Raw genomic sequence first — 18,286 nt, 5'->3', positions numbered from 1 at the left:
TGTTATGATTCATGATTGTTTATAATAAAGGTAACCCTTATATTGAGTGAATCTCTTCAGTGAGAAGAAACCCGACATAGTTATTACTGAGCCCTGAATTTTCTTGTCTTTTATAAGCTCCACAAAGGCTGTTATCTCATTTCATCCTCTTGCGTGATGATTTAAAGACAACCTACAATGTAATGCAAAAGCATTATTATTACAGTTACATTTGACTGATGACATCTGGAGTTTTAATGGTCCCATTTTTTTCTAAATCAAGCTTTTATTTCTTTCATAGGAACCTGGGGAAATCTGGGTTGCGTGTCTCTTGTCTGGGGCTTGGTGAGTACACTGAATATGTGTTACCTAATATTTAATAGCTTCATAAACATCCAAGTGCAGCTTAGTTTTAGTTATTTATGTGTGCAAAGAGGACGGGGAGCCAGCAAAGAGGAAAGCTTAACATTTTCATTATTATTTTCACATCTTTTTAAATCTCAAGGAACATTAATTTCTTTGGAAAGTCATGAGAGTCAACAGATAGCTGTTTGCAGAGCTTTACTAATTTCCTTGTTAATATTTAATCAATGGTAGCGGCAGTTTCAGCGAAAGAAATCGCTGGCTCGTTATCACATTTATTTCATTGACACTGCGATGGAAATACTCTCGTTCTTTTTTATTCATTCAGGGAAATGTGTGTTTTTTTACATATTGCACTTGTATTGTGTGTGTATTTGTGTGCCAAATTGCTTGAAGGGGTTGTCCCTCTGAAGAAATAATAGTATTATAAGAAAAAGAAATGCTGCAGAGTTTCCCTGGCCCAGCAAACATGGAGCAAACTCTAAGAATGAACATAGTTAATCATCTCAATTGTGACTTTTTTTTTTTTAAGATTTAGATACAGCACACCGAGTATCAACAGAATACTAGTGAACATTCAGCAGCTGAAAGGGATTATTTTCAATCCTTGAAACTGGCAGGCCTCCACCATGCCATAGTGCCCTTGAGCTAAACATTAATTCCTTGTTGTACCAGTTTTCTGCAGAGGCTGAAACATAATTTTTCTGCGAGGTACAACATATGTTTCCTTGGCACTGAAATCTGTGTGTATTCTTTATTTTTCTTGTCTTCTTTTGTACTTTTATAAATGTGCAACAAAATTCTGAAATTTAGTCTCTTCTAAAGTGGCACAGTGGTGTGGTTGTTAACACTGTTAAGAAGGTTCTTGGTTTGCATGTTCTCTGGACACTCTGTCTTCCTCCCACAGGTCAAAAGTGTGTATGTTAAATGAATCTAAAGACAATCAGGTATACATGTGAGTTTACATTGTTATTAGTCCTCTAAGTATGTAATTTGCTGAAATATGTTCTTGCTATCCAAGACAAATATAAATTTGATGGAACATCACATTTAATTTGTGTTAAACCAAGTCAGACAGCTGAGGACAAAAACCCACAACACTATAAAGACATGAGAACAGGCACTGATTTTCTCTATTTATTCTCATTATGAAGGGATAAAATTTAAATTAACAAATTGTGCTAAGTAGATATTCAACACCAAAATGCTTCTGCATCATTTCCAATTTTGCTGAAAGGTGACGAATGAGAGGAAAATATAAAGTTGCATCGCCGCATTGCGCTGATTAGAGATCAAACTGCTTCTCATAATGTAAATTCAGTAGATCATTGGGACCTTTTTATTTGCAGCTGCATGTATTCATTCGTGTGGAGAAGCAAAAGTCTCTCACATGACTCAGAGCTAAATCTGAACCTTAACACATAAATGATGATTGTGTCGCTTCAATGCTGCCCATATTTCTGCAGCTTTGTCTGCAACAGCCAGTTTAGGACTAGAAGCAAAGAACAGGGAAAAAGCCACATGATGTTTTGCTCATGTGTATTTGTGAAATGAAGCTTTGGAAATTTTGACAGGAAAATTAGGAAAAAAGATTAAAACGCAAATAGCCTAGAAGTTAAGTACCAGAAAGCTGCAAATACAGCAAACAATCATTTGTTTAATCTGGCATTACATTAATCCTTCCTAACACCTACCCTCTACAGAGAAAAGCACAGAAAAGTAATTTTACCCATTTAGTCAGTATTTCATGACCTGTTTCACTTGTCTAGTCAATCTTTTAGAATTGGGCAGATTTTGTTTTGACCATTGCCAGCTGAGGAAAGTCAGACTGCGCCTACACCAATCTGCTGCTATACTGCTGCACAGTTGGTTACTGATTTAAAGCCAGGTTCTTACATTATTTCTGATTAGAAGGACATGGTAATAAGTTTCATGTGACAGGTTCAAGCAGCAGAAGCTTGAGAGGAAAATGTAATTATATTGACACAAAAACTAAACTGTTTACTGTTGAGAGACTAAACAAAGAAACTGTATCAAATTTCCATTCACCTTTGTTGTCCTTTTCTGAACTGTGCATTTAATTTTTTAACACAAATGAAAATATAAGTTATATTTGACTTGACAGAAATTAAACATATCAATATATCCATCAAGCATGTGTGTCCCATAAGTTATCAACTGAAAACAAAGAAAATTTATAAAAAGCGCAGTTGTAACACAATTTCCCACCACTTGGTGGCGGTAGTGTGTCAGTCGGTTGTTTAACAAACTTTAATAAACAGAAGAAGACAGCTAAATAAATAAATTGCCCCAAACTCCTCTAAAAGACAAATGAAAAAAGTGTGCAAGTAAATTCCAATTCATAAAGTAGGGTTTTGTAAATGGAGGTAACAAGGCAGAGCCAAAAGTTTAGTGTGTGGAGCTAATGGTATCCAGTGCAGAAGTGCTGAAGCTTTCAACTTAGGCGTAAATCCGCCTTAAAGCAGCATCTTTAAATGAAAGACCCAACCCAAAGTTGTGGGAATGTCTCTGGAATTTCTAATAGAAATAAATAAAATAAAAATAAAAAAAAAACTGCTGCTGCTGGAACCCTAAAAGAAATCTGGATGATTATTAGATAAATATATGCATTGTTTATTTAAATTATTTTCAGCTTTACAGTTTATTTGATTTTTAACCCTTCATTATTTTGAATGTGTGCAAAATAATAAAAATGTAATATAGAAGTTCCTTCTTTTTTTTCTTTTTTTTTTTGTAATAAAATCTAACCCATAACTTGTAGTTTTGTGTTCATAGGCCAGACTTGAGCTGATTTTATTCCATTAGTTGGTAGCCTTTTTGGTGTATGTTCAGGCTCAGCGGGGTTAATTAAACCAAAGCAGTGGTAATATTTGAATGGGCCCAGGGCCACTTTGTACTGGAAAAACTGGGCACCAACTTTATATCAACATTCATTTGCTGTTTGATTGTGATGGCTCTAGGACAGGGGGCATTTTGTGTCCATGCCAATAATTGTGATGTATTCATTAATGCACATCAGAAATGACCTATTTTATATGCATAAGGTCTTGTATGTGTCTTGTTTGTGCCAAAGTTTTAACTTTTAACATTTACTTTTACAGGAACATGGGTAACATTTGGAGGTCAGATCTCTGATGAGGTGAGACTTTATGTCAAGTTCATTATTCAGCTGTCACAGCAAATGTTGGCCCTCCTTATTTTAGGAGGAAAATACAACTAGAATAGTTATGCAGTTTACAGCCCATGGAAGCAATTTAGTGTAGGAGACATCAGCAAACAGGATATCCATTTCCCAATATCACACCAGACGACTGAGTCCCTATTGGCTCCACCAAGGCCAAGTGTTCAGGTCTCATTTCTCACAGGCACAATGGCCTAGCCTTGGGCTGGGGGTGGGGGCGGTGTAGCTGAATGGTGACAATTTATCACTGAGCGATCACCACTGGGACAAAATAAAAGCAGAGACACAAAGAAAATCCCCAAAACAGAGTACAGAAGAAGGATTTCATCATGTCGCAACTGGCCTTCCAGTCTGTTCCCATCTCCCTTTCTGATTAAAGTGCAGGCACAAGAACTAGGTCAAAAAAGTCTGGGAAACATATTGTGCAGTAAACAACTTTAATCAACAAATTGCTGGTGCAGTATTCTCAGTGATGTGTATCTCAGCAGCAAACCTATTTTCACTTCTTTGCCCACTTGTGGGAATTTCTTTCCTTTGTGTAATTTGGGTCATTTTCATTGGAGCTTATCACAGTAAACTGTGGAAACTTCTCTCATCTTTGTCAGGTGGCAGAGCAGCTGATGACAATCGCCTATGAGAGCGGGGTCAACCTGTTTGACACGGCCGAAGTCTACTCTGGGGGGAAGTAAGTGATGCTTCCCATTTGTTATCACTGACATAGCACTTTTCTGGTTTTCTACCTGGTTTTCCCCATAGGAAACCAGGTAATAGCAAGTTGTAGCTCCAAAGCAGCAATTATGCACCTTAGCATGCAAAAAAAAAAGGGAAATATATGCGTCTCTAAAATAATTTACATGATCTTAAATATCACTGGAGGCTCATTTTTATGCTCACAGCTCAAATCTCCTGCCTGGACATTATCTGGGTGAATAATGCAGGACATGTTACAGTTGTGATGAGATGAACATTAATTTCAAGGTTGCTGGTGAAAATCAGGCTTACAGTCTGAGAAGCATTTCTCATTTATCTCGTACTCCCGCTTGTATTATAATCAGGCATTCATGCTGTAGATGTGTGGCAGATAACGTTAACGCTTACATATAAAAACAGCAGTCTGAGATCTAATCTCTTGTGTTTGTGTTTGGTTTTTTGTTTGTTTGTTTGTTTTTTCTTGCAGAGCAGAGATAATCCTGGGAAACATCATCAAGAAAAAGTGCTGGAGGTAAAGTGCAGTCTAAAGAAAAATCCATTTTACTCTATGTTGCAACAACATGTTCTTGCTTGTATGTGCATCGTATGCAGATACAATGCCGCATTTGGACACACTTTATTTATTTATTTTTATCATGAAAACCCAATTCAGATTCTATGGGCTTTAATTTATTACTGAGTGCAACCACTCCTCAGGATATTTTTCTACAAGATTTTGTAGCCTGGCAGCAGAGATTTGCTCTCATTCCGTCACAAAAGCATTAGTGAAGTCAGGCACTGATGGTGGCTGATAAACCTAGTGTTTCTGTTTGTTAGAAAGATGTTGGAGGGGGTTGAAGTTCTTCCACTAATCCTTCTCTTTATGGACCTCTTATTGTGCATAAGCTCAGTCAGACTAAAACAGAAAAAGACCAAGAAAATTGATGCTGTGGTGGAGGCAGCTTTATCTAAAACAGTTGGAACTAGACTCTTTAACTCCAGATGTAGAATAAAGCAGGTCCATCTGGTGTCTGCATCAGCCAGCTTACACTAATAAAATCACTACCAAATTAATGAACAGCACTGATGGATTTGTTACTCTTGCATGGACATGTACCACCACCCACCTGAGCACACACAGGGTGGTTCGTCTCTGAGACAGCATCTTCCACCAGATAGACAATGTGCCTACCGCCGTAAAAAAAAAAAACTGCACAGAAAGCATATCAATGAGCTCAATATATTAAACTGGCCTGCAAAATATCCCAGTGTAACCCTTAGGAAGATTAACAAGCTGGCCCTGTATAAACATGATCCATCTGCAACCCACATGACCCAAAGCAGTCTCTCAGTCAAAATGCTGGATTACTGTTTCCATACATGCATTGAACAAATGAACAAAGACATGTTTGTTTGGCTATACAGAAATATGTTTACTCCACAAAAATATATTACGCTTTGGTTTACCTAAACTCTAACAAAGACTGAGTTAGAGTTCAGATAAATCCAAGCAGCTCAAGAATATGAAAAAAAGCCTTAGAATATTTATCTTAAGCCAAATCACGAACTTTTCTTCAACCTAACAAGCAGTTTTTCTTCCAAATCCTAACATTTTTTTTGTTATCTTTCACTGAGTGATGGAGAAACTGAAAAGAAACAAAAAAAACTGTTGCCTCTCACATAACTCTTAAGTGAAACCATTAGAGGATGATGATGTCCCACAGGAGTCAAACCCACGTATCCAAAGGTAACATCCTGTAACTTATACCACATGCCTGTTAATGTGGGTAGGATGGTGGATTGTGTTCAGAGGATAATGTTTGCTCCAGGTGTGAAATAATATATGGCAAAAAACCATGGCACATTACATAACATTAATTGCATTCAGGCTATCGGGTGGCATTATTGTTCATAGAACCAGACCGTGATTATGGCCAAAATTAATTTAAATTTGTTCATTAATGTGTTTTCATATCCCTTCAACTGCCTTTTAACTCTTCAGATTTAGGCTGTGTTTATGCTAGCTTTGAAAATAAATAAAAATTTTCCTTAATCTAGAACAAGGTGCTTACTTTTGCTATGTTTCTGTTTCTGCTTTCATGCATTCTACATGGTGAAATGATGGATGGTGTACTACTGTTAGGTGGAAAATAAGCATGGATTCAGTGACATATAAGAAATAAGGTCTGCACGTTAAATCAGACTCTGTAAAGCAAGTGTTTCTGTCACAGAAAACCTCAGATTTATATATTTTGTACACAACTTTTACACTACCCTGACTGCATGCTCGCCCACTGCACAGATATGCATTGGTGTGTCACTCTTCTCAGCTGCTTTGGCCAATACACTGCTTGTCATTACACCAACTCTGGATTTCTGAATTATTGATCATTCAAGCATGCAGGATTTGATAGTGAGGGAGCTATCTTGTTAGAGTTCAGAGAAAAGATTCCCTCTGTAAGTCCTCATGCTTGATAAGCTCTCATTAGAAAAAGGAGGATACCCTGTCTGCCACCTCTCACTGTAGAATGGAAGATTACTGAAGGACACGCTTTCTATTAAATATAAATTTGATTGCTGCATCAGCTCACGCAGTTACGCACACAAATGTTGATTTACAGATGTCTTACGCGAGTTTTTTCTTCTTTTTTGTCCATTTTGATGTGTCTGTATGTGTGCTGCTCTCCCTCAGGAGATCCAGCCTAGTGATCACCACAAAGCTGTACTGGGGAGGAAAGTAAGTGTGTGTGTTCATGCATGTTTTTGTGCGTGTCCTGCATGTGGATTTTCCACCTCGAATGAAAGATATCTGGCCAACAACTGGCTAGACATAAAAGTTTTGCTTCCAGCTGAAAGGAGCATGACATAGGATTAGACATTTTGGAAAAAGCACAGGCACACAGGCAGGAAGGACACATAACAAAAAAAAAAGAAAGAAAGAAGGAAAAGCATAGCCATGGTCTCATTCCTTTTTCCATACTGTCGACCCATCTCCAGCCTTCTGGCCAAATGTCATATCTGCTTCTGCTGTCATGCTGAAGTACTCTCTGTTCAGTGTACATTAGTCACATTCCCTCCATTTTGCTCTAGAAGTCTTCAGGCTTGCACTAAGGAAAGTAGAGTATCCACCAGTACAACTTCTGGTTTTCTTTCCATTTAATATAGCTCAGTAGACTACTGCCCAAGAGGGAGAGTGTAAATTTAATTTAAGCTCATCCTCTCAGACTATCATCAAGACATTTCACATCTCATTCCAACCCAGAAAAATTAAGAGAACAACTACTTGAATGCCAGTTGAGCAAGCAGTAAGATTGATTTAAAGACTTGTCAGGCATCTTGTCACCCAACATTCTGTGGAAATGTAACAGTTCCTTCCCATTTCACATCCTTTCCTTTTGTGCAAAATGTTGGAATAATATGATAATATGAGGAGGATAAACAGCATGTTTTTGTAATAGATTAATATAACAATAACAGTGAAGCTCCAGAAAAAGGAAGAAGACAGAGTGAAAAAATGTAAAATGAACCAAGGAGAAGAGCAAGATGAAGAGCAGGTGACTGAGCTGGAAGAAACACAGTGGAGTAGAATTTAAAAAAAAAAAAAATAAATAAGCAAACTAAGTAGAAAAGATGAAAATCCAAAGATGAAGAAAGTCTTAAGGTGACTGAGTAAACACAGGTGAGGCTACTGTCAAGTATAATATTAATACAAACCATCAGTTTTCAGCAAAACAACTCCGAGACTCTCTCCAGGCTTTGAGCCGTTTGTCAGGCAGGATTAGCAATAACATTTAACGGCTACATAGCCAGCTATCTCTCACATGAATCAGTGGAGATTAAAATGTAGCTAAAAGGTGAATGGATATAGGACTTACATTTGTCACACACTCTGCAAAATTAGAAGTCTAGAATAGAAGGAATTATTCCATCTATTATATTTCCACTCTTGCACATATAAAGGTGAGAATGTTCCACAATGCCTTCTGCAAATAAATAAAAGAAAACACTTTTTGCTGATAGGGATGAAAAATTATTACGATAGAGTGGTCCTCTCTGAGCAAGTAGCTATAGAAATTCATATGTATTTCTTAGGAAACATTAGTAGAATAGAAGTACAAAAATTTGATAATGGACATAATGAACCAAGTAGCATCTACCTATAATTAAAAAGTGCCTACATGAATTAATGTAAGGTGTTATGTTCCAGTTCTGACTCTTAAAGCAATAGCTGGCTTTAGGCAGTAGCTCTTCCACATATTTAACATGTAACAGCCTTATATTAAAATAACTAAAAGTGAATCTTTTCATAAGTGACATGTAATTGTTGCCTGTAATATCTTTTCAAATAGCCACATTTACTTGAAAAGCACTTCAGAAATCACTTGTTCCCACGACAACAGGACATCTGTTACAATAAGCATTGAATTTGCCCACTGCACATGCACACTGCATGGTTTGTTCAACAGCTGCAGGCTCATTACGCAGCGGTGAATAAGTGCACTTCTTTTTAGTGATTAGCAAGTGATATTTTATGCAGGATCTTGTCCAGCTTGGTTGCTGGTATGCTTCAGGTCTTAAAAGCTATATTTATGTAGATGCATGTGTGTGTTTCACCCCTGACAGTCCTGACATGCATTTCTTTTCATGTCATTGCAGGGCAGAGACAGAAAGAGGCCTTAACAGAAAACACATAATTGAAGGTAACAAGTTCATTTCCTTATGCTCCGCTGCAGCCTTACAATGTCCCTCTTTCTCTTATGTCTTTTCCTCCATCTTTGCTACTGTCTGCTTCTCTGCTCACCTCTTTGACGTTGATTTAACAGTAAATTGGACTTGATATGTCTGTTGGCTAGTAATTCCTTTACAGAGGTGATTCTAATAAACTCCTTTACCTAAGAGTACTTGCATCAGTTGCTTTATCCTCCCCTCTCTCCTAGCCTCTTTAGCAAGAATTCTGGCCTTTGTCAAGCTCATAGCAGCAAAACTTTCTCACCCCTCTTTTCTCAAACAACTGGCCATTCCACAGCGCAATGCACCTCCTGCAGTGACTCAGCTCTCTCCCACATTATTAGCATTCACGCCAGCCTCTGCAACTTTCCCCCGCAAACAGGAGAAGAATTCACCGACAAATGGTTACAAAAGAAGGATGGGAACTGTGGGACAGGTAGTTCCAGAGAGTTGAAGACCTAGAGGGGATGTAAAAGGGTTATAATCAGTTATCTAAACCCAGTTTGCATGTAAATTATAGTATTTCTGAGAGAAAGGTTCAATGTTCCTGTCATTTTTTGTGTGGCATATGTCCATCCATCCATTCTCTATAGTGTTTAGTCTAATTCAGGGTTGTGGGGGAACTGGAGCCTATCCTGACAATTAGCAATTGAGAGGCAGGGTGCACCCTGGACAGGTCGCCAGTCCATCACAGGTGGCATTTGTCATCAAAGGCTAATGCCCTGGCAGAGTGAACATCTGATGACATCATTCTCCACACCAGAGGCCTATCAATGAATCATTTGATGAGTTTGATGTCATTTATCAGCTAGGGTGTCATAACTTAATGATCCATGAGATGAGCTCGTATTGGCCCTGAGGTGATTGTGACAGAACATGTCGACGTTTCCAACAACCAGTGAGTGTATTCAGCATTTTCCCAAATTCCATGACAACTTGATCAACAAAGGACACTTCCGCAGAACAGTTTTTTAAAAAAGCATTATTCAGCACAAATTCCAACAGAGTAGTTGTGTTGTTCAAAATCTTTTCTCGCTTCCAAAAATAGACTCGCCGTTCTCAGCCTGTAACTCCAGCTAATCCAGGAGACAGCGGAAACTGCTTGTGATGATGGTGCAGGCTCAGATTAAGATCCATGTAAGGGGTGTTTCTGAAATTGTGGGGGTGCAGATGACAGAAGAAGGTATGAGTGGTTCTAACAGTGGTAGGGAGCATATAACTCTCAGCTGGGATTAGTGGGTGATGAAGAATCCTCTGGCACTAATCTGCAACACACACTCACACTTACTTTCCCATGTCTCTATTACTGTGCTGTCCTCCTGCGTGACAGTCTCCTGTGTGTACTTTTCATCTCTTATCTGGTTTTCTGTGTTTGTGAATGGAGGCTGATTAGTTTCAGAAAAAAAGTGAATGTGACCTTTTTTCCTGATCCTTGTCTTTTCCCGGCTTTGAATTGTGTGATTTTCCCTCCAGCTAGCAGTAGCGTTTATTTATGTAACAAGGATCGAGGATTTTACAGGTGTGAGGCTTATATCCCTCTCATGCAGCAGATTTTTTTTATCTGAATGTGAGCTCAGCTTGAGAACCAATACCCTGAAAGTAGTCTTAAATACTCTGTGAACCTTACAGAATTATCAAAATATGATGACTGCTGTGTAAAAGATCTAAAAAATGTCTGGGGCTTGAAATCGAATTACTCAATCTTTAAAAAGGGAAATAACTGAAAACAATGATTCTCAATAACAAGTATGAACTGGGATATTTCATTTTGATAGATCAATTCCATCTCGAAGTTTGTATTTCAGGCAATAAGTAATGTATTTAACTTGTCACAAAATAATTCTAGAGGAATTAACCAGTTTTTTCATATTAGCCACCTGGCCTGTTGGTCATATCAGACTAAGAAAAGCTGGGTGCATCAGTGTAAATGGCAATATAATTTGCACATGTTTGAAGACACCATTAATGCTAAACAATGTACGTACAGGTTTTGGAGCCACACATGCTGCCATTTAGATGATGACTATTTAAAAAATTGGCTATTTTATTTCAGCAAGTCAACACCAAACCACAATTTTGCACATATTGGCTTTTTAAAAATGTTGCAATAAAATGCTTTTTATCTTGTGTAGCATTTAACAAAAAAACAAAAAAAAGAAGTTGTAGGCTGCTAGATATACCAGAATGAACATGACAACTCAGATTTGCATGCAAAGCAAACTGGATCAAAAGATGTGGCAGGCCAAATGCAGCTGGAAGGCCTTGAGTCACATGTGGTCAACTGTCACTTTGCTATGTTTATGAACATGTTGACATCAAATCCCCCAGGCTCCTTCTCACCTTATTTTTTTATTTATTTTATTTATTTATTTTACTTATACCTGACCTTTTAAATACCTTTAATTGGTCCATTTTCCTGTTAATTTGTCAAAAACTTGTAGAAAGTCGTTCCTATGGCTTATCTAGTAGTGCTAAATAAAAAAAATTAAAAGACTGTGCAATGTTTCATACAGGATGTAATGGTGAATTATATGCAGATCCAGTGTCCATTCAATGGATAATCACAGTTGTTCTTCTATTCCAGTAATACAAGAATTATAATCTATGTCCAAAAAAATAATTGCTCCTCATTAATTTTTGATTTTTCCTTCTAACATCTCGAATAAAACTTCCCCTCTTTTCTGCCACTTTAGGTTTAAAAGGCTCGCTCCAAAGGATGCAACTCGAGTATGTGGATGTGGTGTTTGCCAGTCGGACAGACAGCAATACTCCCATGGAGGGTAAGTGATTTCTGGCCAGACCTAATGGGGCTGGTGGAAGGTTGGGGGGTGACAACACATGTTGTTCTGTAACATGAGAAAGTGAGAAATGCTGATAAGACTTCTGCTTTTGCCAGACTGGTGCCTTTGAGGTCAAGTGGAAATGATTTCCTCTGACACACACACACACACACACAGACACACACACATTAGGTAATCTGACAATCTTGCCTCATTTCTTGTCCTCTATTTCAGTCTAGCAGTCTCCCTCTACTTTTCTTCTCTCTCAGCGGGTTTGCTGCTTCCACAGGGTCTCTGAGCTGCACCCGCTCCCAGCCCTCCCTGCTCTTCAAAAGCAGGATAATCTGGCCCCTCCGGGAGAGACTGGTGTATTTTTGGGCCGGGCTCACTATATATGAGCCCTGCTGTGCGCTCAATTTCTTCAGTACTCTAGTGCAGCCTTTTCCACACATCTACCCCTTGTTTCTATCCAAACTCTTCCACGGTTACTTCTGGCTTGATGTGACAATCACAGAAATTTGGTCTCTTTTGCTGGTTTTTCACAAAAACCTCCATCTACAGGTGGTATTTGACTGAAGTGATGGTGTCCCACTGATCTCCCAAAAATATTTTCCATCCTCTCTCCCCTGTTACCCCCCTTGCCTCTTCCTCTGTAAGCTAGCTGACTGTGGGAGGCCAATCTGTCATATTTATCATTCCAGGGGCTTTGCTGTCATCAGTGGTACTTGTGACTGGCAGGTGAAGCCCACAGTCTTCTCCATCCAACCATCTAGTAATTGGACCCTGCAGACAACATCACTTAACTACTGACAATGGAGTTCACAGTCTTGTTTGATTGACTGATAAATTGATTTAGAGTCTGAAGAAATGAACAAGATTTTTTTTTATTTTGACACAGAAAAAATGAAGTTATTCATTTTTATAAAGTTTGGTAAGTATAACTAAATAAAAAATGTCATGGTCAACATTTGAAGCAAGATTTATGGATCGTATTGATTCACACAGAGTGGAAGAAGTGAAAGATGCCATTTTTTACTAAGGTTTCAGACCTCAGTATGTTAAGTTAACAGCCATTGTTACAAAAGGCCAACAACTGCAAACGTCAAAATTTTATTCATACTAAAATTAGGTAATTATGAACCAGCTGTCAGCAAGAATGCTGGAGATCAAGTGAGATTGTCTGTTAGGATCAATCAACACCTCTCACCACAAAAGACCCATAGGAATATTTGTCAGACTCTCCAGTGATATTGGTTCTCTACTGTGTAGACACATGCATAAATAAGACCTGTTTTATCCTATTTGTGCATGTCTTATATGCGCATGAGTTATCTAAAGTCATACTTTTCTTGCCTCCAAATAAATTTGCATCAGAACAATGAGCATCTTATTAGATCTGATGCGTGCTGGAAACAAGTCCAGAAAGCTTAAGAAGTTCAAACAGAAATGTCTGACCACAACCTGCTAAGGTATATTTGGTTTTAGTGTAAATCAGGATTTCATGCCAAGAACATATCTAACTTTTACTGTGGGGGTGGCATTATTATAGTTTGGGCTTGTGTTGAAGCCAGTTTTTAACAGTGAAGTTTATATTTGTCAAGGCATTACTTTGTACTGAATGTGGAAATTGTTGTATTATGATAATAGAGTGACAACTGCAACATTGTTTACATTCGCTTCATTATTCATATTACAGCAGCTGAACCACTACTTCAAAATCACTTATTAAACAACACTTTTTTTCACTTGAGTATGGCTGCTTGTGAACACTCTCAGTATCCTCACACCTAAGCACTGTAATATTTCCTAAATAGTTTTTTTTTTGGCTGCCGTCTTTACCTAAGCATAATGCAGCATATAGAACTAACTCACACACCCACATCAATGCCTGAAACTGGTTTAACAACATAATTAAAATCCATAGGCAATCATTAAAATAGTGCAAGTGTTATAACAAAGGAAGCACTAATATGTGCATCTGCATCTATTTGTTTGTTTTTGTGACCTAAAGTACTTCCGACTTCGTGTGAGAAAACTCATGTCCCCTTGAGGACGATAAAAGTGATGTCATGGTAGCAGAGTCTGACTTTGTTACCATCACTGCTTCCTTCCCATAGCTTCATCCTTCTCTGTCTCTTTCCCAACCCCCTCTCAGTACATGTCCTCCGCTTCTTCTTCATTTTTTAAATTCATATTTCATAACAGAAGGGACAGGCCTAATTTGTCATAAATATACATCTTCCTCAATACTTGCAAGCCTGTCTCCTCTAATCTCTTGCACTAAACTTAACTGTTGCATCTGTCATTTACAAACATGACACTCTGTAAAAGTTTTCCCCAAGCTGACATTCCAGAGGCTAACATGTCATCAATTTGTGTAATTTATAAAATATTCTAAAGTAAATATGATGTGAAAGGTGTCTCCAGGGGAAGAATCTACTTCACCTCCATCCATAATATTAATACTATAGGTATGCCATAGCCTGCAGACTAAACTGTCTAAGGCTCTGCACAGTGTTGTGTGGTGATTTCTTCCTCACACCCTCTTTGCTGCACCATACAGAAGGAGCATAGTCGCACCTGCTAACAGAAGTTGCCCAAATGTTCCAGACTCACAGCCGTGCTGCTGCTGTGAGAGGGCTCAAGGACAGACAGACACTGGCTAACAGCCAAGCAAGTTTCTGTTATCTGCATGCAAATGAGTGAGTTTTGGAAATGCACCAGGTGGATTTTACCTTCTTTGTACATATCCGTGTTCTGCGTCTTTTCATTCTGTTGCAAGCATTTGTACTGTTAACTAATTGACTGCTGGTTGTACAATTCATACTGGTCATTACATCTAAATTGTACACAAAGCTACTATGTGCTAAGGCTTAATAATAAAGAATTTGTTGTACACACAACATGTGCATTTTTCCCACCACTTCAACCACATCACTTTCCAATTGGGATGTTTTTTTGTATGTACGTGTATGTGATTTTGGTGTTGATGATGATTGCTGGATATCTCACCTGAACTCCAGGCTCAGTGTAGCATCTGTTGTTGGAGCTGATGACTCATGGCAGCCTGGTGGAAGCAGCTTTATGCTGAGATATACATGTTGCTATGAATAAAGTTGTCATCTTTCCCTTCAAGCACTGAGATGGATTGTTCATGTATATGCAAATTCTTTGTTTGCCTCCAAGTTTGCTGTTTGGTTCACTTTTTTTTTTTCTTTACATACCTCCAAATCATGTCTTCCCTCTCTTCCATTCGGAGCAGATGCACTGTTATTCCACTACCCTCCCACCTGTTTCACCCACACACAGACACTTGCTCTCACCGAGCTACATTCCAGTCCAAAGAGAGAAGTACTGATGAAAAGGAATCACTCATTTTTAATCACACTCTACTGCAGTCTCAAATCTCCTCATCCTCATTTTCTCGAATTTTTCGTCACATTCTCCAGCATTTGCAGTGTGCTAATGCAACAGATGTTTCGTTATTGTATGTCAGTCAAATATGTGTTGTTGATGTTTTCTCCTGTAGCTAGGAGGTTTGTGTTTCATTTCCTTGTCTTTGTTAAATCATCCTTGCTGTTTTGCATTTATTTTTACAAAATACTCCTCTATAACACACTTTTTCTTCTTCTCTACTCCACCAAACATTATATCCCTGCTACATCCTCTGGCATAAATACACAAATTGCTGAAGGCCATGTGGCTGACTTCTGCTCCTTCAGTTTTAACTTGCTATGATTTATTGTGCTGTACCAGCAACATTCTAAGACTGGCTGAGTTTTTCATTTCACCCCTGCAGCATTAAGCAGAGTGACCCTAGCAAATGGTATTGACTTACATGTTTTGAGTCTTTCTTTTTTTTTAAACTTTAGGTCTTTTTAATAACATCTTGGAAAAAATCTGAAATGGTCCTAAAATATTATTGGAAAGTTCAAATGTAGCAAATCAGATTCAATATGATTTTTTTTCCTTTTAATCAGTTTTCCAGGTTGAGTGGCACAATTAATTGTTCAGTTGTGGATAATGTGCTGTTAAATATTCTGTTTTTACAGAGATAGTGAGGGCAATGACTCATGTAATCAACCAAGGCATGGCTATGTACTGGGGAACATCACGCTGGTCTGCCATGGAGATCATGGTAAGAATTCTTGGTTTTTTTGTTTTTTTTTTAAGTATCTAATGGCAGGAATCATGAGAAACAGAGGCAATATGTTGATAGTTATTGCTATTTATTAATCCTGATATCATGTCATGTGTTTTTTCGCTTTTTTAATACCATAAAAAAGAAAAAAGATACTGATTTTCTTATTGTTACCTCAACTAAGAAAACTTAAAGACATCAGTTACAGTCTAACATAATATAACTATTCTATATTATTTCATTTGATAAACATCAATAAATCAAAAAAAAAAAAAATTTCGCCTTCTTAACTAAAATGTATGAACAGTGTAGTGAAATTAAGTTCAGCGATAGACTGGTTTATAATAAAATATGTTCCCTCCATGGTGAAGCAATTACAGAGAAATAACATATGCAGCACTGGGAAGAGATAAAAAATTATTAAACATAAAGGTCAGTATGTGCATGTTTCCTTATCTCTTACAAACGTTTCACCTTTCCTGTTTTTCCCTTTCTCTGTTTAATTAGGAAGCTTATTCTGTGGCCAGGCAGTTTAATCTTATTCCACCAGTGTGTGAGCAGGCTGAGTATCATTTCTTCCAGAGGGAGAAAGTGGAAACTCAGCTTCCAGAGCTCTATCACAAAATAGGTATGTGGGGTGTTTCTCGTAGTTTCAGCTGGGACTGTTGCTGTTTCTCATGCTCATGCTGTCAAGTATTTTTTCCCCCCAAAGAAATGTTACAGATTTTCTTCCTCTATTGCTCAGTGGTCATTGTGCTCTCACAGGTGTGGGTGTAGTGTCTTGGTCCCCTTTGGCTTGTGGAATCATCACAGGAAAGTATGAGAAGGGCATCCCAGAATCCTCCAGGGCTGCGATGAAGGTAGCGGTCACATTTTATTTGGCTCTCTCTATTGGACTTTATATCTGAGCTTGTATCTAGCTAAAATAACCATTAAACATCCAGTTCTAGGGATTTTTGTCCAATTTTAAAATGTACTTACAATGTTTTGTTTTTGTCTTTTTTTTTTCTTGGATTGCTCTTCTAGCCATACCAGTGGTTGAGGGAGAAGATAATGAGTGAGAATGGGAGAAAACAACAAGCCAAACTAAAAGAACTCACTCAAATTGCAGAGAAGCTGGGGTGTACTTTGCCACAGATAGCCATAGGTAAAAAACAGTTAACAACGTGGATACTGCCTTAACTTTCCATCTCGTGCGATATTTTGAAGCGATACTTGTTATTCTGTTTTTCATATTTTAGTTCCAACTCCAACAGCCCTGTAAGACTATTTTTCTGTTATCACACACCTTTAGCCTGGTGCTTAAGGAACGAGGGAGTGAGCTCAGTACTCCTGGGGTCCTCCAATCCAAGCCAACTTACAGAAAACCTGGGAGCCATCCAAGTACATTTTCAAGCTTTTTTTGTGCAATGTTTGTTTGTTGTTTTTTGTTGTTGTTTATTTGTTTGTGTTGTTTTTGTTTGTTTGTTTGTTTTTGTTTTTTGTTGTTGTTTGTTTGTTAGTTTGTTTTTGCTTTATTTTACAGTGTGGTAACCACACGATGGTGTGCTCTTTCTTTGTTTTCTGTATTTCAGGTAATTCCAAAGATTACAGCAGGTATTGCCTCAGAAGTGGATCATATACTGGGCAACCGTCCACACAGTAAAAGGGACTACCACCATTAGAATCGATGCCCTGTACTGAACTGTGCTTAACAAGCTTATCAAAGCTCACATTTCACAGCCATGGCACCAAAAGCATGTGCCCAGGATTTCTTGTGAGTGTATGACTGTGTGTATGTGTGTGACTATGTAATGTTTTCTGCTTTCAACTCCTTAACTTAAAGTGAGCAGTCTGATGACAAAGCATGCATGCTACAACTAGAGCAGCCAGCTACTGGACTTAACAAAATTTGGGGGATGTACTGAGACCCATTTCTTCAGTGAAAACCTCATTCATCTCAGCAGACTGTGCAGAAGGTGCTGAACCACAGTTTAACTGAAGCAAAATATGACATAATGAAATATTATCCCTCATTCAAATTATGTGTTTCAATATGGCTGTTATTGCACGGTTAGAAAACTTTAGACAAACGTATTACCTCCAAGCATCTCATTAAGCTGGTGATAGCGTGGTGAGCACAAGATGACCTACATCAAAATGTACCATACCGTTAAAAATGTCTTTGATGTGATGTTCGTGTGTTAAAAGTAATCAGTGATGATTTTAAATTTGGGCCTGGTCTCAGCAGACTGGATGAACGTTCCCCACAGCTGATGGCGTTTGCCTGACAACAATATATATATATATATATATATATATATATATATATATATATATATATATATATATATATATATATATTCATTCCTGAAATAGCAGCTATGTCAGAGTATGATTTCTGTCTACTCATGCTGTATCTAT

General features: G+C 38.0%; 1 protein-coding gene across 1 annotated transcript in view; it reads left to right on the top strand.

The window, feature by feature from the left end:
• The window catches only part of kcnab1b (potassium voltage-gated channel subfamily A regulatory beta subunit 1b), a 26,729-nt gene extending 8,556 nt beyond the window's left edge, over positions 1-18,173 (top strand). The window contains exons 3-15 of the mRNA XM_041993336.1: positions 281-324; positions 3,465-3,502; positions 4,150-4,229; positions 4,722-4,766; positions 6,927-6,971; positions 8,891-8,934; positions 11,656-11,742; positions 15,795-15,880; positions 16,391-16,511; positions 16,649-16,743; positions 16,910-17,030; positions 17,178-17,266; positions 17,458-18,173. Coding sequence (XP_041849270.1) covers positions 281-324; positions 3,465-3,502; positions 4,150-4,229; positions 4,722-4,766; positions 6,927-6,971; positions 8,891-8,934; positions 11,656-11,742; positions 15,795-15,880; positions 16,391-16,511; positions 16,649-16,743; positions 16,910-17,030; positions 17,178-17,266; positions 17,458-17,547 — 985 coding nt within the window. The 3' untranslated portion in view covers positions 17,548-18,173. The remainder of the gene's footprint in view (positions 1-280; positions 325-3,464; positions 3,503-4,149; positions 4,230-4,721; positions 4,767-6,926; positions 6,972-8,890; positions 8,935-11,655; positions 11,743-15,794; positions 15,881-16,390; positions 16,512-16,648; positions 16,744-16,909; positions 17,031-17,177; positions 17,267-17,457) is intronic.
• The last annotated feature ends 113 nt before the right edge of the window (positions 18,174-18,286 follow it).

This window comes from Melanotaenia boesemani, chromosome 8 (assembly GCF_017639745.1).
Source record: "Melanotaenia boesemani isolate fMelBoe1 chromosome 8, fMelBoe1.pri, whole genome shotgun sequence".
Classification (NCBI taxonomy): domain Eukaryota; kingdom Metazoa; phylum Chordata; class Actinopteri; order Atheriniformes; family Melanotaeniidae; genus Melanotaenia; species Melanotaenia boesemani.
This window is presented reverse-complemented; position numbering and strand designations above follow the sequence as displayed.